Source organism: Anarrhichthys ocellatus, unplaced genomic scaffold (genome assembly GCF_004355925.1).
Source record: "Anarrhichthys ocellatus isolate YVR2014 unplaced genomic scaffold, GSC_Weel_1.0 scaffold47, whole genome shotgun sequence".
Classification (NCBI taxonomy): Eukaryota; Metazoa; Chordata; class Actinopteri; order Perciformes; family Anarhichadidae; genus Anarrhichthys; species Anarrhichthys ocellatus.
The window spans coordinates 68,784-92,201 of record NW_022280077.1 but is presented as its reverse complement, the minus strand read 5'-3'; the positions used below and the strand labels follow the sequence as shown (position 1 = coordinate 92,201).

At 44.7% G+C, this 23,418-nt stretch overlaps 2 protein-coding genes across 3 annotated transcripts in view; both read left to right on the top strand.

Annotated features, from left to right (window-relative positions):
- The window catches only part of aff3 (AF4/FMR2 family, member 3), a 17,866-nt gene extending 2,652 nt beyond the window's left edge, over positions 1-15,214 (top strand). The window contains exons 2-19 of one of the 2 annotated variants that reach the window (XM_031869379.1): positions 509-553; positions 4,061-4,120; positions 4,712-4,745; positions 4,857-4,914; positions 6,464-6,515; positions 6,968-7,002; positions 7,231-7,405; positions 9,278-11,248; positions 11,367-11,476; positions 11,587-11,749; positions 11,847-11,950; positions 12,076-12,139; positions 13,201-13,337; positions 13,468-13,539; positions 13,659-13,752; positions 13,878-13,927; positions 14,045-14,250; positions 14,373-15,214. In XM_031869379.1, the coding sequence (XP_031725239.1) occupies positions 509-553; positions 4,061-4,120; positions 4,712-4,745; positions 4,857-4,914; positions 6,464-6,515; positions 6,968-7,002; positions 7,231-7,405; positions 9,278-11,248; positions 11,367-11,476; positions 11,587-11,749; positions 11,847-11,950; positions 12,076-12,139; positions 13,201-13,337; positions 13,468-13,539; positions 13,659-13,752; positions 13,878-13,927; positions 14,045-14,250; positions 14,373-14,494 (3,552 nt within the window). In that variant the 3' untranslated portion in view covers positions 14,495-15,214. Of the gene's footprint in view, positions 1-508; positions 554-4,060; positions 4,121-4,711; positions 4,746-4,856; positions 4,915-6,463; positions 6,516-6,967; positions 7,003-7,230; positions 7,406-9,277; positions 11,249-11,366; positions 11,477-11,586; positions 11,750-11,846; positions 11,951-12,075; positions 12,140-13,200; positions 13,338-13,467; positions 13,540-13,658; positions 13,753-13,877; positions 13,929-14,044; positions 14,251-14,372 lie in introns of those variants that run through there. The other variant, XM_031869380.1, reaches the window with a different exon arrangement.
- Positions 15,215-17,349: 2,135 nt separating this feature from the next.
- Positions 17,350-23,418, top strand: part of rev1 (REV1 DNA directed polymerase) — a 10,666-nt gene continuing 4,597 nt past the window's right edge. Inside the window, exons 1-13 of the mRNA XM_031869597.1 lie at positions 17,350-17,659; positions 18,163-18,238; positions 19,124-19,256; positions 19,455-19,623; positions 19,717-20,241; positions 20,367-21,205; positions 21,720-21,818; positions 21,944-22,060; positions 22,181-22,307; positions 22,397-22,525; positions 22,624-22,778; positions 22,855-22,974; positions 23,072-23,381. Of these exons, the coding sequence (XP_031725457.1) occupies positions 18,173-18,238; positions 19,124-19,256; positions 19,455-19,623; positions 19,717-20,241; positions 20,367-21,205; positions 21,720-21,818; positions 21,944-22,060; positions 22,181-22,307; positions 22,397-22,525; positions 22,624-22,778; positions 22,855-22,974; positions 23,072-23,381 (2,789 nt within the window). The 5' untranslated portion in view covers positions 17,350-17,659; positions 18,163-18,172. The remainder of the gene's footprint in view (positions 17,660-18,162; positions 18,239-19,123; positions 19,257-19,454; positions 19,624-19,716; positions 20,242-20,366; positions 21,206-21,719; positions 21,819-21,943; positions 22,061-22,180; positions 22,308-22,396; positions 22,526-22,623; positions 22,779-22,854; positions 22,975-23,071; positions 23,382-23,418) is intronic.

The window sequence follows — 23,418 nt, the reverse complement described above, 5'->3', positions numbered from 1 at the left end:
GTGTGTGTGTGTGTGTGTGTGTGTGTGTGTGTGTGTGTGTGTGTGTGTGCGTGAGGTTTACAGTAAAGTTTAACACCAAGTTGTAAATCTTACAGCAAAAAGGCGGGAAGCAGAGTGCGGAAGGTTTTTTTGTGTGTGTGTGTGTGTGTGTGTGTGTGTGTGTGTGTGTGTTATCTGTGTGAGAGAGACTGAAAAGTACACATCTCGAGCAATGACGTTTGTGAAAGAAATGAATGAGTCTAAGAGCTGTGTGTCTATGTACATGTGCACAGCTGTATTTGCTGTTGAACTTGCTTACGTGTGGATTTTAGATGAGACACTCTGCACATTACTGTAATTCAGATGCTACAATTTCGGTTTGTGTGCTTTCTTCCATGTGCTTGTGTAGTTGACACTGGACTTGTGTCTGTTGTTCTGAAGTGTCGCAAAACTCTGATGACCTGTCAGTCTGAACTTCCTGTGAATTTCTCCTCATTGATCCATCACCTCCTTTCTTCTGTTTGCCCAGGTAACAAGAAGCCAACACAACAGCTGTGCCAAAGATATTCTGGAGGTAAATAATTACTTTTTTTTTTCATTGTTAAAAGTAATAGTCGTAACGGCATCAGTAATCGACTGTGTGTCCGTTTATATGTGCAATCATTCAGATTCGTCCCTCATTAAATGTTTTGAGTCATAACGTGGGTGATATTTTCTGGACTTTGCATGTGATTAAATCTTATTCCAAGTTTGATCCATTTAAAACATGGCATTGGAAGAAAATGTCAGAAAATAGTGAAACATTTTTTTGATCTTCAGTTTAAAAAATACTAAAACACAAAAAAGCTGCAAATCGTAAAAAGGGAGATGCTAGAATCAGTAAATGTATCTTGTTTATGATGCTATAAAACAGAGTAATGCAGTAAATCTTCACATTGGAGTGCAGGAACGTGAGAAAAAATGACATAAACCAATTATTTTATGATCTAAGAACAGTTGCAGATATTATTTTTGTTGATCTATGAATAAATTATTCAAGGTTTTGAGGTATCAGGGTGGCCCTGAGGTTCCTACCTATTTCTCCTGTTATGTTGGAGGTTTTACAAGGCAGAGGATGTGTCCTATGTTTCCTGTCGCCAGTGTGGGACAGATAGGGGGAGTGGAGGAGGAGATTAGAGATACGGAACATGCGGTGGAGAAGGAAGATAGCAACGCACATAATGCTCCACCTGGGAGACCTTGTTGTTGTTGAAGGAGGAAAGGGGCTGAGGGCTGGCTCAGTGTCCTTGGTGACTGCAGGAGAGATAACCAAGTGAAAGGATGAGCAGAGAGAGGAAACACTTTCCCTCCAGGGCTTACTGTGGAGGATGACAGGAGTGAGGAGGAGGAAGGAGAGCAGAGTCACCTGCCAGGTTCATAAAAGATGTGTCATCTAATAAGCTTCTTTGGATTTGATAGAATGAAACTGGGAACATTCCTTCTAGTAGACTCGATGTAAAGAAATTATTTGCTTTCTTGCCGAGAGTTAGGTGAGCTACAGCCAGCCGCTGGTTAGCTTAGCATTAAAAACCTAGCATAAAAACTTGAAACAGGGGAAACAGCTAGCTTAGCTCTCTCTGGAGGTAACACAATCATGCCAACTAGCCCAAAATACCACTAAACTCACTAATTAACATGTTATATTTAGTGTTTTGAAAATGCGTAGACACACTGAAGTGCAAAAATGGCCGCGGGGGTCGTGTGCCAGACTTTTTCTTGGCTTTTGCTTAGCTAAGCTGTGCTAAGTGGCCACTGGCTAACTGTAGCTTCATATTCAGCATGCAGACACGAGAGTGGTAGTGTACTCTCCAAAACTATTCCTTTAGACCTCCACAGCTCACAGCCACACTCAGACCACAGACACACACACACACACACACACACACACACAAATCCCATGACATCCGAGCTGATAAAACGTGATCTTTTCAAGATCTTGCTCACTGTTTTCCGCCACTGAAGCACCTCACCCAGGGATCGTCACACACATTACATATACATTACACACTGAACCCCCATGCTCCCACATCATGGCACAGCTGAGGACCAAGGTCGTGCTAACATTTTACAAAATCAGGCCATTTTGTCAGCATCCATGAGCTCTGGTTCGTCTGAGTGTGACTGCGGGCAATCTAATCAACAGAGATTATAATCAGAGCAAGAGCAAAGACGGTGCACTGTGGATGCAGAGCTCTCTCCATGTGGCTGGTTTCCTCTTGAGTACCGTGCAGAGGGAACAAATAAGAAACGGGATCAATTTTCATAATAGGCCAGGTGTACAATCATATGTAATCATCACTCAAGTCTTCCCTCAGGGGGAGCGGTGGCACATGCTTGCCGCTGAACTGTGAGCATTCGCCACATGTATTTGAAATATAAGATACTGAGTAATTTCATTCTCTTTCTTTTTTACTTCTTATTTTTATGTCAAATTAATATGCATTCGAAAACACACAACAGACAGTCATAACAGACAGTGACACTGATTGAGACATGCCAGATATGGCTTTTGGAGAATATCTAATCAGGTGCAGGAATGTTGTGGATTTGTTAAAGGGTGGGGTGTGAAGAGAAGAGAGCGACAGACTCATGATTAGAAGGTTATGGCCATAAGAATGTAGTTGTGCTACCAGCTATAGGTGAGGTACCATCCACTTTTGCAGGGTGGGTAGACCAGGCATCATTTTCATAGTAAATTAATGTATTGTTTATTTTATTGATGATTCATTAATCTTTTAGTCTGTGAAATTTCAAAAATAATCAAAATATATATAATAAAGAAAGCAAATATCACAACTTAACTGAGCGTGAACTGATGTCTTAGAATTTAATATTTTCCCTAAATGTATTAAATTAACTTTGATATGAAATTAAGAAAATAAATAAAATCTTCACATTCAAGCGATTGTAACCAGCAGACCCGTATTTTTCGTTTATGAGTGAGGAACATGAATAATCACTGACCAAATGTGTCCTTGAATAATTTTCTGTGAAAAGACCACTTGGTATTTTCAGCACTATCGGTACCCTGTAGTCCATAACCCCCTTTTCAGTCCAGATTGGACCACTTTTTGGCCATTATAACTGCCGACATGTTTGTCGCAGCAGTAAACAACAAAGGACCTGGAGACTGAAAGGTGACTGTGCAGATGCTGTATCAGTGTCTCCTGCAGGATTCAAATCTTTCCACCTCTATTGTGCATTCTTCAGTTGGCTCTTGTATCCTACAACAGTGCAGGGATTTTCCCTGTTGCACTGGGTACTGATACCTGTTGTGTCACGAGCCACCTGACGTCTTATACGGTAATTTTCTCAGAGCCACGTTTCATGCAACAAGTGTTTTGATGAGCTGTCTTGTGTTCTGGCTCGCTGATTGCGCACTTTTGAGATCGCTGCCTTTGAAAAGCTAAGAAACTCGACAGACTAACGGTACTCCGGCCGGTGCTCATGGAATGCTAAATCATGTCTTTTAAAAAAAAGTTTAGATTTGGCCCATATAATTGGATCACAGACAAATGTGGCCATGATCTTTAATGTGCTCACTTAGTGAACACAGAAACATTTACTATTCAAAAGAGAAAAGAGCTGTGAAACCAAAACAAAAAAATAGATTAAAAAAATAAAGCAGATACTTGAAATACCTGAAAATAGATACAGCTGGAGATCAATAAAAAAGAAACTAAATGATAGCACAGAAATCTTGACACAGCTGCAAAGTGCACACTCCCACGCCAACACACATCTCTTGGTCTACAAGAAACACTGAGAATAACCCTTATTTATGTCTTGTCACACTCCCTCTGGTGGGGAGGAGCCGTGCTGATAACGAGAGACTCGGCTGTAAAATTGGGCTCTCTGGACTGAATGTGTGTAAATGTAAATGTTAGAGATAAGTTGCTCCGAAATGAAAGAAAATCAAGAAAGTTCGAGTGACAGTTTTAGGATGTCTGGCGTTTCTGCATGTGAAGAACATTAATCACAGTGGCGTCTCACACATTCACCTTCGATAACCCCCCCCCCCCCCTCCCTCTCTGTTGCACAGGACATGACCCAGCAAGCCTTAGGGGGTGACCAGGCCCAACGAATCCTCTACAACTCTAAAGTATGTGTGTATTGTATATGTGTTTGTTCTTTATCTTTGATGATTAAAGGGGAACTTCACAGATTTTGCATAATAAAGTCTGTTTACAGGTCTTGGAGAGTACTACTGCGTATGTGAAAAATTGTACGAAGCCTTTTGTGGCTCCACAGGGGAATCTGATGAATCTGATGAATCTGATGAATTGCCTCAAATTATGTCACTTGAGGCAATTTATCAGACTCAGTTTGGCCTCAAGATCTGGAGGTGTGAACTTACCAGACCCCTGGAGATCTCTCCTCATCTCTGCTTGGGGCTAGGAGCTCAAGGCTACATTAGCCGCTACCAGAATAACACACCTGCATCTCAGAAGCAAACTGTCAATCAAGTTCCATTGTGGGTCATGTAGGCGCCATGTTTTGAAGAAGAATGCGTGGAGTAAAAAAATAACGATATCTCTGGTTCTGCTGCGTCAATATTTATCCTTTTTGTTTTTAAACTGTCCGTCGTGAGTCAAATAATATTATACTGTGTAGGGCAAAGCTAAATCTGAGTACTCTTAGACATGTAAATAAAGAATTCTGCTCACAATCCTTTGTTCTCCTTCTTTCCAAGGAAGCAAAACTACCGACTGCACAACAAAGGCAAAGTATGTGTTCACTGACTGTTTGCTTGTCTGATATGTGCAATATTTTACAATTGGTTGATTTATGGTTTGTTGCCTGGTTTTAAATATGTTTTCTCTCTCTTCCTCTGTGAGGTCGAGGGGATGTTCAGCTGCGACTGACCCGTCACCCTCGCGTGGCACCTCACAAATCGTAAGTGGGTAATGAGGAAACATGATCCACCGAAGGTCATCAAACACAGACAATATAATACATCACACACGTGATTTATGTCTTCTTCTCAACAGCTGTTGTAAAATCAGGTAGAAATCACGAACATCCTCGTTTGTACAGCTACAGAGAAAAGCATTAACGACAGTGAAGGGAAATGGACATATAGAGTCAGTCAACACAGCGTTTCAGGCTACATAACAAAGGTCAGGTCAAAGGCCAGTGAACATTCCTGAAAGCTCTCAGTTGAGACTGATGTGCTCTTGGTTGTTTTCCCTTTACATCCTCTTTTTACTGTGAAACACATGTTCAGAGTTGTAAGCCAACTGAAACTTCTCCCGTGTGCCAAGCGTGTAGGAAACTACGGTGGCTGATGAGAAAATGCAAATGAGCCGATCGAGAGCCAGAGTTTGGTTTGTCTGTTTAGGGCTACTGTAGAAACATACATGGCTCATTCTAAGGTAACAAAAACACAACGATTCTTATTTTTAGGTAATTATACACTAGAGAAAACATAATTTTTTATTAATATTATTATCTGCCAATAGATCCCTCTGAATGCTACACACTGGCCCTTAAGCAAAAAAGTTATTGAAACAAAGGGCAAAAATGAAACCTGGCCATTTTAATAAAACTGAAGGAAAAGAAACACCTGACAAAAGAAAGCTGCAGCCTCACAGCAAGCTGCTAACTCCTCTCTCCCCCTGCTCCAGTAAATGCATTTCACTTTCCCAGCCTCACCTAACTGGGACCTTCCACCTACCCAGGTCAGCACAGGGTGAGCCAAACAGAGCAGGCATCCAGATCATGAAAAATACAATGTAAATACCATTAATACAAGGTTTAGTTGCTGCTGCCATTCGATTCATCTATGGCCACTCATTACATACCAATGAGCACTCCAAATATACTGCAGAGCTACACCTTACCTATCTCAGTGCCCAGCCCGTCCCTACTCAGAGGACACAATTAGGCAAACCTGTTTACACTCTCATTGATTCCGCCGAAAAATGCAAAGAAGGAGAAACACTCTCCTTCACTGAGCTGCCGAGCAGCTGATCCACCACATCCCAGACTGAACAACGACCCATGAGTCCATAAATGAAACAAACTTAACAAGCTTGTGACTTAAAAGTGTTGAAAACTATGGGTGCACCAATCTCATACGATGGATTTGTATCAACGCCACAACTGTCCTTTAATTAAGTCTGTCTACTATCAGCCATGATGTGACCAATCCACATTAGAAACAGTTTCTTCCGCAATATCACTATACAATTCACAGTATTCCCGGGTATTGTGTTATTGTACATGAAAATGATCTCCATGTGTCCCACACAGTGATTTATGTAGATTTTAAATGTGTGGAAAAGAGAGCACTGCTCGATAATCGGTATTGGCTGAGTTGAGGTTGGCTCAGAATCGCTACTGGGGGAGAAACGGTTGTATCAGTGAGTCTCTATTGAAAATACTGGCGATTAAATGTACAACATTGCGTCATTTTTCAGGGTGTGTTTCTCTTTCCTTACAGCATGCTTGCTGATGACCTGAAGCTGAGCAGTGACGATGAAGACACTCAAAGGGTAGGTGACTCTCAAAGTGCTTTGAAGATACTATTTCTATATTAACATTTCTTTGTTGATAATAATGGTTAAAAATGATAACATTAGTATTCTTTTTTTAGTAAAATAAAAAAGTTCATGTTTTGTAAGATAGCAGTGTCTTCTAATCCCATGTGGGATGGGCCAAATGTTTGGCATGACAGAGAAATAATGACTGTAACTAATTAAATAACAAAGTAGTTTGACCTAAGCTGTTTTTCCGGTAGTATTTAATAGTGTGCACACACACACCCATACGCAGTTTAGCCCAACTGCCACTCACTTACGAACTGTTTCTGTACTTGCTACTAAGGATGGTAAGACTTGAAGACAGCAGTGGTAACACATTGAGTGTAGCAAGCTGTTCACTACGCTGCCGCTTTGTATGATTAGTTTCTCTTTTTGTTTGTTGTTGTTGTGTGTTGTCCCTGAAGGCAACTCATGAGTCAGCTTCCTGGGATGGGCACAGGTACTTCATTACAAATATAATTTGCATATTGTGGATATGAGCTTTGGGTGTTTGTCTGTAAACGTAAGTTAAATTGTGTGATTAACAACTGTATCTGTCTGCTTCTGTGTGTGTGTGTGTGTGTGTGTGTGTGTGTGTGTGTGTGTGTGTGTGTGTGTGTGTGTGTGTGTGTGCTCCACTGTGTACGTACGCTTGACCCCTCTCTGATGTTTGTGTGTTGACTGACAGCCTGTCAGCACAGCGAGCGCACACACATGGCAGGCGAGTGAGACATTCCAGCTCTGACTCTTCGGGCTCAAACTCCGCCGTCGGGTCGTGCAGCAGCAGTCTGTACTCCCGGAGCCCCAGCCAGAGCCCAGACGTTCACCCTGATCCCGCGTCGCCACGGTGCAACAGCAAGGAGGTACCAATGCTGAGTATCCGGCCTCCTCTTCTTCCGCTCTCAATCTTCTCTGACCCATGCCTCGCCTGTGTGTCTCTTCCTCTGGTTGTGTGCCCTCGGGGGGAATTCTCTACAGGGAGTGGTGGCCTCGAGGCAGTTGACGGCAGGTATGGAGAGGGACAGAGGAATGAGGAATGACTGAGTTGGAGAGGAGGTGGAAGAGGAGGAGGGTGAGGGGCAGAGCTAGCTTTGGGAATTAGTGCCTGGGTGTCATGTCAACAGGCCCAGTCTCAAAGAGGAAAAGCCCTCGGGAGGTGGAAGTCATCAAGACTCGATTTCATGTTGACATCTACAACTGGAGTTACCTTTGCTTTCAAAACAACAGTGCACACATAGGATGTGGACTACTTGCGTATCGTTTTCTTAGATAAGTATTGCATGGGTGACTTAGCGCTGGTTGGTATGATGGACTTTTGGAGGTGTGGGGCATTGTGGGGGTTGAGACGTGTGCTACGTGGGGAATAAAAGGGAAACCTGCTCCTCTTTTATGAATGGAAGGCCCTGTACAACATAGTGGTCTGCATTACTAAACATGCACTACATTTGGGCCCCTATAGAGAGGGGAGGGAGTGGAGTGTTTGGGGGTGGGGGCGGCAGGAGGGCAGGGGGGTGCACACCATGTGTTTTTCATTTACGTGGACTGTTTAAATGTCTCCCAAGCAAGAGATGGGGGTTGGAGTTATGGAAGCAGCGAATCCAGAGTTCCAGGTAGTGAGAGAAAGAGGGAGGGCCAGAAAAGAAGGAGGGAGAGCAGTCGAGACGGTACAAGAGATGCAGTGTCTTCTCTGGAAAGAGGGCGAGGGATGTGCGGAGGGGGGTCACTGTTTGACTTGAGGAGTAGAGGTTTAATTTAGTTCCTGGTCAGCGACGAGAGAGAAACGGGCGAGAGAGAGAGAGAGAGAGAAAGAAGTTTGCTCTCCAGCCGTGAGTATTCTCTTCGGTTTTTTTGGGGGTTTTTTAAAGTAGAAACTCCTGCGTTTTCTTGCGGTTGTCTCATTTTTGGTTGCCAAGCCAGTTGTTAAGCAAACATTAGGTGATTCATTTGGCATAATTGGATGGGGGTTGAGCAACTGTAAGTACATATGTGGACTGTGAGTCCATGTAGAAGGTAGGCTATTGAAAGGAGGCTAAAATGTCAGCTGGAATTTTTTGTGAACCCACACTTTTTCAGACATGAGTCATAATCCAGAGTTGTGTTTTTTTGGAGCTTGAATTGTTTTAACAGCAGCTGGGTCAGTGATTTGTTATGTACATTGTAAATGGTTCTTTTGCAATGTGAGAATATTGCGGTATATGTTTGTCATTCCTCACATGGCTGAAGGTCTCTGCTTGCAACTCGTTATCTCTGAACTAATATACTGTACCTAAAGAAATGTGTACAGTGGTAGAATGTAACACAGGGCATATACTCATGTCTTGTACGTAAGTACAATTTTGACATACTTGTACTTTACTTGAGTATTTCCTTTTTCTGCTACTTCACTATGAGCTTAAGTTACTCTTATTGAGATGTTTCAACTTTCAAATGATCACCTTTTAAATTACGATACTTACTGTATGTTCCCTGCATAGATATAATGTCCTTCTTATCAAGTAAATTTCAAATATTTTCCTTTAAAATATGAAAATAGACTCATACTCATACTAGGAACCAAATGTAGTCAGAATTGTGTTCATAAAATCTGGGCTTTTGAATTGTTTTGAACTGAGACTCAACTCTGCACCTGTCTACGAGAAGGTGTGCATTAAGCCTCACTATTAGCCAAGATTCATTTGAACTTCATCTAGTTTATGATTATTATTTGTTCCTCTTTTCTTCTGTGCTTTCTTAAGACTGATCACCCCTCTGCGGCCCAGTGGCAGTTGGATAAATGGCTGAAGAAGTCCCAGAGAAAATCTTCCAGCAGTGACCAAGTGCCCTCCGAGAGCATTCCAGGACGTCCTCCCTCTCCCCATACCCAAAGAGCCCCATCTCCAGCCAGGTCCTGGGACAGCAATCAGGAATACAGCCCGAGCCAAAGCCCTATTCCCAGCCCACAGTTCAACTTCAGCCACAACACCAGCCACCTACCTAGCCCTGGTTACAGCTACTGCCCAAGCCCCAGCCCATTCCCCAGCACATGCCCAAGTCCCAGCCCAAGCCCGGGGCAAAGCCTGATCTCCAGTCCGGTTCCAAGTGTTTGCCCCAGTCCGTGTGGGAGCCCGAGAGCCAGCCGTAGCCCTAGCCCGAGAGACCCTCCAAGAAGCCCAAGTCCAGGCCTACCTACTCCTTCCAGGGTTCGGCACTGCCCTGAGGTTCAGAGAACACAACCTAGCCTAGCGACCAATCCCCACAGGACAAAAAATAGGTCATGGATTACCCCATTGCCTAACACCGACACCAAGAGCAGGCCTACAAACAGCACTCATCTTCAGCCAACTCACCAGCACAGGCCCAAGACTCGACCCACACAGGACCAAGACCAAAGCAAAACTAAGACTTCTGCTGTTTTAAACTCTAAACAGCGTCAGGGACATAAATCTAGACCCAAGTCTAACTTTCATCCTAGTTCTAAACAGCTCTCTGAGGCTCCCAAACACACGTCACATTTTGAGCAAATCCAGAGTAGTAGATCCAACCACAACTTCAACCACAAACCCAGGCCTTTGTTTCAATCTAGCTCACAACATAGCCCCAAAACATCAAAGCACTTAGTTCCCACTAGTCGTGAAACCAACTCTGGTCATAGTTCTCAATCCCAATCTACCCCTAAAGCTGCAACTAATCATAATACTGGGTTGAGCTCCAGATCAAACCCCAGCCTTAAACCTAGGGCCAAGTCTTCGGAGGCTGCAGCCCCAACCCCTGTGCATGTTAATCATACTATAACACGGAAGAAACCCCAGTCCAAGGAACAGGAGGTAGACCTCAGAGGAGTTCATCTGAGCCAAGCTGAGGGGACAGAACACGAGAGAAAAGAGGACAGACATCGGAAAAAACAACAAGGGAAACAGGAGAGAAAGGAAGACAGAAGGCTGGCGGAGGAGCAGCTACTGAGACGTCCCTGGATTGATAGCTCGGCGGAAGAAGACGAGGAGGAGGAGGAGGGAGTGGTAGAGAGGCAGAGGAGGAGAGACGAGACAGTAAGAGGGGAAAACAGAAGAGGAAAGGACCAGCAACTTAGACGTGAATGGCAAACAGTCCAGGTCAAACAGAGACCGCTTGGCAACACTGAGCGACACCGCCTTGAAGACGACTCCCACCATCAGGGGAGGACAAAAAAGGGAGGGAGAAGTGAGGAGGAGAGAGAGTTGCAGCAAGACCCATCACCTCCTCCGTCACGTTCCCCAACTCCTCACAGACCATCCTCCTCACCCTCCATCTCCTCCTCTCCAAATTCAGATTCCGAATCTGAATATCAGGCTCCGGTCACCAAAGTTCCAGCAGACTCCACCTCTTACAAGAGACTCCCCAAGAGAGGGCAGCAAAGTCTGGGCAGGCCCGACGCCAACAGGCCGAAGGTTGTGCACCCCGGAGGACCCACCTCGAGTCACCCAAGTGAGGGGAAGCAAAAACTCTACACCCTGGTCCCATTTGGGCGAGGTGAACAAACTACAGCGCCTTCACAGCGAGGGCTTAGAAATCTGGTGGTGCAGATAGACCTCTGCCTTCTCAAAAGGGTCCCGGACAGCACTACTAGTTCTGCTGTTAAAAAACCCTCCTCCTCTTCCTCCCCTTCATCTACCAAGGACAAGCAAAGAGAGGCTATGAAACACCTGTATGTCCCCGAGACCGCGACGAAAGACGGCAAAAGGAAACGCAAGGTAGACAACACGTACATTTGCCTTGATGCGTAGATCTGTGCACGCTTCCACGCATTAATAATATGTAAGCATCGATGCGGGCTTGTTCTTCAAAGCATGTGTGTTTGTGTGTGACCAGTTGGAGAATGGTGTGTCACACAAAGAAAGCAAGAGGAGCATCCCTCATGCAAAGGAGTCTTTATCTCAGACGGCTGAGCGCAACTTTGTCACGGAGACCGTGCACAACGGGTAAAATAACACCACACACACCACTTTGTCTCACAAACGTATGTGTAATCACACTGTTTGCACAAAATACAATAAGCGTGTTGTACGTGTGTGGGTTTGTGTACTTGCAGGTACTTGGAGGAGTACTTGGACAGCAAGAGGCCGTTGTCTCCCCTGTCTCCGCTGTCCGACAGCCCTCAGTCCACCAAGCCTCCCCCCAAAGCAAAGACTTCAGAGCAGCATCATGCCCATGCCCACAAGAACAGGGACAAGAATAGAGATTCTGCTCTGAAGGTGTGACAGAGAAGTACTTGTTTAGATCATCCCAACACCATTCCTCGCAGCCTTTCGGTTTATTTCACCTCTTTTTCTTCACCTGTCCGCCACACAGCCCAAAACGGAGGTGGAATGTGTGAAAGTGTCAAGACAGCCTCAACCACCATCCGAGTCCTGGGGCCCTGCAGGACACAGGGGGGCCGTGCCAAACAATGACACGTGAGCCACACTGTTTAATGTTTGTCTGATACAGATTAACCAGACACCTGTGTGTTGTGATACACCGGTGAGAAAAACATTGCGACTGCACTGCACTTATTTTTCTGTGTTTCTGTGCATCTCAGTCCGCACCACGCTGAGTACTACTTACATGAAGCTAAAAGGATGAAGCACCGTGCAGACGCAATGGTGAGTCATTGATCTCGGTCTGAATATAAATTGCCGACAGTGAAGCAAGACTGGGATGTTGTACAATGATTGTGGACGCCAGGAAGAATAGCTGCTGCTTGGGCTAAAGCTATTAGCGATCCTAATAAATGAAATGAAATGACAAATTGAAGCAATACTCCGACATTTTGGGAAATACAACCATTTGCTTTCTGACTTGGAGTAAAATGTGAAGAGCAACATTTGAATTTCAATGTGTTCAGTAAGCAAGCACATAAACAACTTTATGTACACAGCCCATTTGTTTTCAGGGAAGATACAAAGTACCTCACAGAGAAACACAAAGAACATATGAATAAGAACATATTCCCTGCCCAAGAAAGTCATTAGATTGATCCAGGACGTGTTTAGCCTAGCTTAGCACAAAGACTGGGAGCAGAGAGAAACGACTAAAGATTAAAAATACATAACATTCAAGGTGCTCCAAAATTGTGTTATAGACATCCCCTTTCTGGCTAGCAAACCAGCAACTGGCACATCAAAGAATCACCTGGGTTTTGTTCGAAATTACAAAAAAAAAACATTTGTGATCTAAGAAACTGTGGAAGTTACTGAGTGATTCGGTCACATATTGGTGTGGTACCAAAACAAAAACCTCAGGGGGAAAAATCAAAACATAAAATGTCTTTAGCTGTTATCCAACAGTGAGTTTAAAGATATATTGTGACCTCACAGATCGTCTCCCGGCTAAAAATTGGAAATATTTGCCCACGGAGAGACCAATATTAAGTCTAATATTTCTACTGTGCCATCCACTAGTTGGTCTGGCACAACCGAAGCGGGCAAATGAAGGTGAAGAACGGAGCCTCCCAGTTGTTATAAGACACCTTTGATGGAGCTAGGTTTGCTGTTTCCCCGACATAGAGTTTTTGTGCTACACACCTCCTGGATCAATCTTTTCTCCTGCAAAGAGCTAAAGACATTCGCAGCTAATTCCTGCTTGTTTTAGACACTTACGGCTATGACGATATTCCTTTCATATTTTCTCCCATCCTTACTTATGTTGGATGTCTTATATCCAGGTGGATAAGCTGGGGAAGGCTGTGAATTACGTCGACGCCGCCCTCTCCTTTATGGAATGTGGGAAAGCAATGGAGGAAGGGCCACTAGAGGCAAAGTCTCCTTATACCATGTACTCAGAGACAGTGGAGCTAATTAGGTGAATTGCTCATTCATGCAAAAACAGATGCAAGTTATTTACATTTGAGAAACTAAACATACACTCTCACACATACATATGTACACATGCATGAGCTTCAGCTCCATTGGTAACAGTCCTGTGTCTTAAGGTACGCAATGAGGCTGAAGAGCCACTCTGGCCCTGGGGCGAGACAGGAAGACAAACAGTTGGCGGTTCTGTGGTGCGTATGTCCTTTCCTCTGTTTACGCCACATCTATCATCACAGTGAAGGACGCACATTCTGACGATGATTTGTGACTCCGTCTGAGTCTCTTTGACTTGCGCTTGTGTCGTCCACAGTTTCCGATGCCTTGCCCTCCTTTACTGGCAAATGTTTCGTTTAAAGAAGGACCACGCGTTTAAGTATTCCAAAGTTCTGCTGGACTACTTTAAGGTATATCTATAAACAGGTCTGATGTTCCAAGTACATAAAGGCATTTACACTGAGAGATTTCTGGACAGTTTTTGGTAGAGTGTAAACATCTGGGTTTGGATGACTGGTTGGCGGTGTCATTACAGAGTTCTCCCAAAGTGCCTTCTACGCCACCCGATTGGAGTGACTCTGGGAAGTAGGTGGATAATAACTATATTACATGATCTCTGTTTGATTCATTTGCTTTTCATTCCAGCCACCAAAATGCTCGTTGATCACTACCACGCGGTTGTACATGTATTTTCACCACCAGGAGCACAGGAGGACCTCCTTCTTCACTCTCGCCCGATGCCAAACATCTGGGACGGGGTTCACACGGGGGCACCGCCTTCCCCTCGCTCATAAGCATTCCCCAACGAATCCACCAGATGGCAGCAAATCACCTGAACATTACCAACAGTGTCCTGTACAGCTACGAGTACTGGGAGGTGGCAGACAACCTCGCAAAGGAGAATAAAGGTATAGCAGATCCTCTGAGCGACACAGATTGACATGAAAATAAGCCATTATGTAAAATGGATGTTTCTGAACACCCATGATAGTGGGAGGTTTTGATAGCACTGTCTTTTTTTTCATTACAGAGTTCTTCAACTACTTGAATACTTTGTCTGGGCCATTGACTCTTCACAGTAGCATCGCTCATGCGGTCCAGTACACCCGACAGGCTCTTCAGTGGATACGCATTAGTGCCAAACTTAACTAACAAGGAGAGGATTTACTATAACCGCTCTCACTTTCAAGAGACAGAACTCTGGATCTCTAAGCAGCTGACAGGACGGCACCGATACCCTCTGAGCTGGTTGGAGTTGGTTGAAATCCCATGGAGCCCGACGATCCTCATAGGATGTCGGGGTGCTTACTGTGTGCGAAGCCTTCTGAAGGAGCAGCCTTTTAACTTGTCACCGGTGAACTACTGGCAGCTTCTTCCTCATCGTTGGATTAAGCTGAAGAGTCGTGTGTGTGCTGTGGATTCGAAGTCTGTAACCATTTGCCAAATGTCCCACGGTGACAGAAACAGGACTCTCGTACAACACAGCTGTTTGTGCAATTGCATATGTGAAGCCTTTTTCATACTTTGGAATAAATCATTATCCAGCAGACTGTTTCTCTCGGGCCAAAACAGGAGAAGATGCAAAAAAGAAAAATGACCAGTCAATCATATTCCCCTTTCTACGAAGTAGAAAACTTGTTTGCATCTTTTCTAATGAAGGTTTTAATTATTCTTTCTTTTTTTTAAAAATCTCCTATGTTTTTACTTTTACATGTTTTTACTGTGCAATATTTGATGGATTATCAGTTGTTGTTTTTTAAAAAGAACAAAAACGAAAGAAATAAAATCTTGGGGAGTCTAGTTGCTGACATTCAAGGTTCCTTCTATGAAAAGGTTTATTTTTGGCCCTGTTTTGAATGTGGGAATTTGTAATTTAGTGAATAATGAAGGTAAAGAGATCAACAACTTCTTGGTCAATTTATTGTCTTGGGTCTGGTTCAGGAGTTTGTATTTTAAATTCACAGCTTGTTTGGTCACCAGTGACTAGTCTGAAAGTAGACAGCAAGGGTAGTCTAGGGGCATAATAATACTAACGTTCCCATAACGTTATATTCCTAACGTTACTGAACGTTGTATGTTATCAGAATCTGGTTATACTGTAGCAGCTTGCACCCGTTACAAAGCAAGGTTTGGGGTTACTGAGGTAACTTTAAGGTTAAATAACCCTGTGTTTGGGGATGAACAAAGTATCTTTCATTCTATAAGAATCATAGACAAGGTACATGTTAACAATGGAATACACAAATAATTACAGTCAGATCTACTGTGCTCTAGATGGGGCAGTGATATTACAAGTCTATTAATTTACACATTCACATCTGTGATTATTAATTTGTTGCCAGATGTTTGTCCTGCATTTTGCAGCTGCAACTGTGTAACTTTTAGCCCGGATTATGTGTTTAACTCCTTCGTATTTGTTTACTATTATAGTTTGCTCTTCGTTTGAAGGTTCAGGGTTATTTCTCTGTCTTAGTCACTGACACACACAACAGGCATGGGTGAGTCAGACTTTTTTGGTCCAGAGATCCACCAATCACTCCCTGACTCTCCATCACTGCAACTATACTTCCTGCTGCACCGACACAGAAGTCGCGCCTGTAACTTCAGCATCCGATGTCTGGTGCCATAGCAACAGAGAACAACCAATAAGGGAGCTCTTCAGGACACAACAAGCCTCGGGTCAGAGCATCCTTGCGCTTTTGATTCTGGGAAATGGGATTTGTTGCAAACTACCTTAATGTTCTTTCCCTGGATTATGACCTGCTTCATTCCGCTATCACTTGAAGGGGACTGTTATGTACATTTAAGTAGGTCACTTACATTTGACGTCAGCAAATCAATGCTCTTGTTAAGAGTATTTAAAACCTGCCATTGTTGCCTTACATGATCAATTAAAGCAAATAGATCACGTGTCTCTTTATCCAAATCAGGCACTGATTTAAAACTAAATGCATGAGACCCATTTTGTTCCGGCTCAGTGTCTGCCTGACCTTATTTCACTCCATCCATATAGAGCTGCTGACACGATGCTTTTGTCAGACTGTATAGTTGTTATTGCCTCAACGTGAGCTCGCGCGGAGCGGGCTGCCGTGACGCTTCCTCGACTCGTTCAATTTGCACGTGCCGCTGCGTCACGGCCCGTTTGTGCTTGTGTGCCCGGGCCGTCTGAGGACAACCGTGCTCGGAGCCAGACAGTACAAACACCGGAGGAAAAAAACAGACTAGATTGGGTTTTTTTTGTGATCGACTGTCTGACGCAGGAAAAGCAGGCGGCGTGGGCACCTTGTGAACACAAACCCTCCTGATTTACCACGGAGACACATTTTAAAAGGTGAACTATCTGTCAGAAGGCGACAACCGCTTCTATATCAAACTACGTTACACTAACGGCTCTTGTGATCATGTCGAGCCCAAAGAGTATATATATTTATGTGGAAAATATCAGAGCGGGCGGTTTAAAAACTGTACAAAGCTCAGGGCTATTTTCTACTGTCAATTCAGGTGACATGCTCCCGGCTACCCGCACAGTGGCAGCATTGCAATGCAACTACGGAAACCTACAAGAACACCGGAAGTTGAGCGTATTTTGTTTTTGAAAATAAAATACAGGTTTTTTTTTGTTGATGACATTTTTATGACTGAATAATTTGTCAAGAATAATTGAAATATTCACAACGAATTAAAGTTGAATACCTCTTTTTCTTTACTGGTTATCTGTATGCGAGCTGTGTGCCGGTTCAATAGCGTTCAGTCCTCACTGACTGAGAAGTTAGCTAGTTAAGTAATGTCGTATGAACTTACATATGCGTATACATTTACTTTGGCCTATTGCCTGCAGTATATAAGTTATATAGTATAATATGTGTGTGGCGTGACAAAATAACACACTGTTTTGTTAATTTGCTTCCCACCCAAACTCCCAACATTCAACTCATTGTCAAATGTTTTATTTTGAAAAGACATCTCCGGAATGACTTTACGTCACCTTCTCGCATTGACTCCCACTGAGGAAAGGGAAAGCAAAGAGCTCAGGCGGCAGAAATGGAGAGCAAAAGGACCAGGAGGGAGAGCAAAAACGCTGGAGAGACATGGCGTGGCAGCAAGACAAAATAGGGGCATCTCAGTCCACCGACAGGAGTTCTCTTAGGAACAAAGTCAAGGTTGAGGAGTCGAGCTAACGCTTGCTGTCTGGAGGATTTTCATTTCGCTTTGCTTTTTTGGTCTCACCTCGTAATCAGTGCGCACTCAACGCTCGTGTTGGCCACTGTCTGCAGAGAGAAGTCTGTGGCGAACCACCCAGTCTGACAGGAGAACAAGGTAAACGGGACTTCTATTAGTGAACTACCACTCAGTGCTGTTTGTTTGTTTACACCCGCGATCAACGCCTGAAGTTACTCAGTCTGGTAACGTTACCTTCTCCATTGTTTGGCTGCGTTAGCTATTCTACCAGCACTGTAGGCGAGTGCAGTCAAACACACTTATACTCGTATTTTTTTTTCCCGCTTGCTTGGATTGGCATGATCGTGGCGCAGCGACATGTACGATCAACTAGCACAACGTGGCTAAGCTAACTTACTGTTAGCTGCTTACATGGGCAAAATGTGCCAAAGTGCCACATGGGGCTCTGTTGTAACCTACCTGTCAAACACAGAGGAGCTGCCCGGGCATGCCCTTGGACACGAAGTCTCCTCCTAGGCTGGTTTTTGAAATAACTTCAACTAAATAAAATAAACACTAAACTGAGTACAGTCTGATCCTCACTGATCACAGCTTTGCCTTGTATGACACGATGTTATTGATTCCTCTTGTGCTGCTTTCAGGTAGCTCAGTATGAGTCGAGATGGGTGGGCAAAGAAGAGAGCCAATGCCAGTGGTGATGATGGTTGGGCTGAAAGGGTGAGTATTGTCACTCAGTCATCATCATCATCATCATCATCATCATCATCATCATCATCAACAACAACAATTTAAGGCAGAATTAACATCATCAGCATGAGGACATTCCCACTCACAGCTGGTTATATGACTGTCGGAGAAGTGTAAATAGGCAGCTTAATGTGGAGTTTAAATGCTGCCTTCAGAATAATAAAAAAATGCATTGGGGTAAAAGGCACATGGTTTGTGCATAGTGAGCGTCACAATATCACTGTGAAACTGGAATTGAACAGCCCTGTTGTTCTTCGCCCCCTGCAATTTCATTATAACAGCTAAGAGCCCGAAGCAGATCACAAGTCACTGTCTAATTAGGTAAAGGCTTACACTGCCAGGCAGAGCTTTAACACAACTGTGAGAGCTGCAAATAGCCAGATACATGCATACATGCATAAAATATACCATATTAACAGTAGTATCAAGTGCTAGACAATCTCTAATATTGGTGTAACTGTAAAGAAACATTAGCGCCTAAAGTATTTTTTTATCTGCACAAAGCAACATATAAGTGCCCTTATTTCAATGTTGTATACATTGCTAGGGTGTGTTCATAGGAAAATGCACACAGTACCCATGTGTAAAGTCTATTATTTATACATATAATTAAAATAGTAGTTGCATACCTGTATCTTGATATAGTTGAAGGCCTATTCCTATCAGCATATCAATACTTTATACATGTATTGTGTATATATAGACGTTTCGTGACCAACCATACATTTTTGGGGGGGGGTTTGTTATGTAAACCATAACTTCATCATGCCATTTCAGGTTGTCTATAATTCTGCAGGCATGCTTGTTGTGAACGATGTCCTAACTGTGTTCTGTCACCGCTCTCCTTGTTTGTAGGGAGGCTACATGGCTGCCAAAATTTCTAAGCTGGACGAGCAGTTTAATCTCGATGCCCCGAGAGAGAAACAGAAGGACGGTTCATACTCGCACATGTTTAGTGGAGTCTCCATCTATGTCAATGGATACACAGGTAACGCGATGCAACGGTACCTCCATGTTTTTTATGTATCACTAGTTTGTCTCTGTGTATCTGTTTCCTGTGGTTGTGATGTTTTGTGCAGATCTATAAGTAGGACTTTTGTCTTGTGTGGATTCCCAGTTAACAGACATTATGATTTATTTTAGTCATTTTGGTTTACTGTATAATTGTTTACCTCTTTGTGATTAGAGCCAAGTGCAGATGAGCTGCGCAGATTGATGATGCTGCATGGCGGCCGCTTCCACACGTACTACTCTCGCTCCAACACCACCCACATCATCACCAATAACTTGCCCAACAGCAAAATTAAGGAGCTCAAAGGGGAGAAGGTCGTCAGGCCACAGTGGATCACTGACAGGTGTGTTTAGTGGGCATGCCTCGCTCATCTATTTCTATATTGTAAAAGTATTAGAGGGAAATCTTTGTTTACTTTGTCATTTGTTTGAGACAGTATCAAGGCTGGGCACCTCCTGCCTTACCAACAGTACCAGCTGTACACTAAGCAGAAAGGCCCACTGTTCCCTGGCGTGACTCTGCGCCAGACGTCAGAGATTGCCGGACCCAGCCATGGGCTGCTTCTGCCGAGCGTCCATCAAAAGCTTCATCTGCCCCAGTGCGGCATTCAGCACTCTGTGCCCAACCACGAGGAGTCCTCATCCAGCCGCCTGAACAACTCCATCCCCAACGCCAGCCACAGTCATCTTTACCAAGGCAACATCCAACCTCAGTCCATCCAGCAAAGCGCTGCTGTCCGCTTCATTAACCCCCAACCAAGTCACTCGCCATCAGCTTTCCTCAATGCAGACCCCAGACACAGGAGCCTGCTGTCTAACCCAAGCCCCACAAAGCCCCCACAGTCTACTCTTCAAACACCTCATACTGATCTCCAGCAGCAGAGAGCTAGCCAACCGCAACCTCAGAGCAACTCTTCTTGCAACGCTGCCCGGAGCGGCTACAAGGAAGTGGATTTAAAAATGTGAGTATGCAAACTTTTTTAAAAATTTTTTTTAACTTAAATGTGAGATTCTAGAGTTTTGTGCACAGAATTGGATCTTGTTACATACATTGTCATTAAATAAGACATCTCTTTTAATCTCATAGAAACGGATTACTTCAGACCTCATTGGAATTGATCAGCCATTCAAAAATGAATGAAATGCAAGAGTGTGGCAAAGGTGATCCTTTCCCGCAGGTGGCGAAGGAAGCACATCTGACAAATGGACACACTCACCTTGTTAATGGTGCCTTAAAGCCAGAGGACCGGCCCCCTGTTACTGACGACCCTTCTGTTGAGAAGGAACTGCCTCAATGCAGAGTGAAGAGTCCCGATGATAAACCTCAGAGTCTTCCAGGACAGTTTCAAACTAAACCGGACCCTTATGAGTTCCCTCACAGTCCTCCGAAGCAATCAGACCTGGACCCCGTCTTACTGAAGCAACTCAATTCCCACGGAGCCAACGAGCAGAGACCTAAACCCCCACCAACTACCTACCAGGAGGCCACTGGCACAGAAAGCCACCTACTCCCTAAACAGCTCCAGCCACCCCATCAAGTCGGTTCACGTCCCGATAAGACTCCCCCTTCACCCGCGTCTCGCTCTCTTTCACACACTCCCGTTCGCCTGAACGGAAGTCACCACAATGCCTTTTCATCTGACCCCGCTTCTTTAAACGCACCCAGCGTAGCGGCCAAACCCGACCGTCCCGCTGAAAAGGCTTCATCGCCGTCTAAGTCTTCAGCGCAGTTGCTGGCTCAGACGGGCGGTTTGATCTCTGAGTTCTACTCTCACTCCCGCTTGCATCAGATCTCCACGTGGAGGTCCTGCTTCTCCGAGTACGTCAATGAACTGCACGGCAAGCGGAAAGCAGTGTGGGGGGGCTCCTTTCCTGGGAAAGACAGGCTGAGGAAATCTGTGGCCCCGCACTCTACAGACAGTCAAGGTAAGAAAGGGAAGGGCCACTGTTGCTTTTTTGTGTTTATTTATTTATTAACGAAGGTTGTAATTGGTTGTCATGGTGGCTCAGTGGTCCAATAAGCATACCACACAACTGACACTTTAACCAGTTTAAATTCAGACATTAGCTGCATGTCCTACCCCTCTTTGATTTTCAAAATGTGTCCTGTTGCTCTCCACTGTTGACAGCCAATAAATGCTAAAAACGTCTTTAAAAAAACGGGGTGTATCAAAGTGAATGAGCAAACCAGTGTAACAGGTTCAAGTTCTAAAAGGTGGACCAAATGTTCTCTCTTGTGATCTCAGATATTTCTATCTGTGCCCCTGCTCATTAAGAGATAGCCACAGTATATTTGTGTTGCATTTGTTGCCCCTTCCCGTTAAACTGGGTTTGTGGGGATGCTGGTGGTGGCGTCGCTCGATGTTGCGTTCATGTCTTTTTGTGACGTGGAGAAAACTTCCCTCTGACGACCCGGGTATGCATTTATTTGTATGGTCAGGTACGTCGGCGCCTGCCAGTGTCAAGTCTTGTATTCTTCACGTGGACATGGACTGTTTCTTTGTGTCCGTGGGGATCCGACACAGACCAGAGCTCAAAGGTGAGGCGCCTTTTTTTTCTTCTGTTTTTAAAATATCGTGCTGCCCGTGAAACGTGCTCATATGTAACACAGGCACCTGCTATATATAGAATAGTCTCATACATCCGGTTCATGGTCGTTTGCAGGGAAGCCTGTGGCTGTGACCAGTAACCGTGGACAGGAGAGAGTCCCCCTGAGGCCTGGGGCCCAACCACAGATGGAGCTGCAGTACTACCAGAGGAAATACACTCATCCTAAACCTGGTGAGACCTCTTTGTCATGGAGCATGCGGACCTTTATTGTCACGGCCCTGGCTCAGTGTGTCTCCTATGTGTCCCTGTACTTGTCTTACTGTATTGTTACATGCATGTTCTGCCTCTCAGATGCAGCAGATGAGGATCTACACAAATCTCCTTCACAAGAGAGTCCTGACTCCCATGCTAACGGAGTGGTGCAGGATGTCGTTATTCTCTCAATGGCGGAGATTGCATCCTGCAGTTATGAAGCCAGGTGAGATATAAACACGCACTCATTGGGGATTTTATATTAAACAGCATATCTGTATTTTGTACTCAACCGGATTCGGTTGTCTCTCACAGGCAGGCGGGTGTGAGGAACGGGATGTTTTTTGGCAAAGCTAAACAGCTGTGTCCGTCGCTGCAGTCCGTCCCATATGATTTTGAGGCCTATAAAGACGTGGCCGTCACCATGTATGAGACTCTGGCAGGGTAAGAACAACTTCCTGGTCGACGTTTCACTCACTTCCCTGTCGTTTACGTGCCGAAATGACCTCAAGCACACCGTCTCATTTCTATGTTCTTGGCAGTTACACCCATGACATCGAAGCTCTGAGCTGCGATGAAGTGTTGATAGACGGTTCTGCTCTGCTCGCTGAGTTGAGCATCAACCCAGAAGATCTGGCCAGTGCGATCAGAGCAGACATCAAGGAGAAGACGGGATGCTGTGCTTCAGTGGGCATGGGTGAGTTTATGAAAAATCCATCAAGACAGCGCTCCTATTTTTAAAAACAACCCAAACTGACCGCTCATCTGTTCAGGGTCCAACATCCTGTTGGCTCGGCTTGCCACCCGTAAGGCCAAGCCAGATGGGCAACACCTCCTAAAGTCTGAAGAAGTGGATGATTTCATCAGGGAGCTGCCAGTGACCAGCTTACCAGGTAGCTACAGCACCACCTGCTGTTCATGTCCTCCGCTCTGCAGTCTCTCAGCTGTCTTATGGTAAATATTTGATGACTTGTCCTTTCCTTTGTCGAGGTGTTGGGCCTGTTATGGGCAGAAAACTTGCTGCAATGGGTGTGAGGTCATGCGGGGACCTCCAGCAGGTGTCTCTGTCTCAGCTGCAAAAGAAGTTTGGACCTCGGACCGGACAAACCCTGTTCCGCTTCTGCAGAGGCCTGGACGACCGGCCTGTCCGCTACGAGAAGGAAAGGAAGTCCGTCTCAGCTGAGATGAACTACAACATTCGCTTCACTGGGGTTCATTCTACTTCCTTCCTCCCCGTTCCACCTGCTTTTTCTTGTCTTCTTTGCATTTTCTGCCCGTCTCTCGCTAACCCTCTTGCCCGCCCCCCCCCCCCCCCTTCTTCCCCCCCCCCCCCGCCC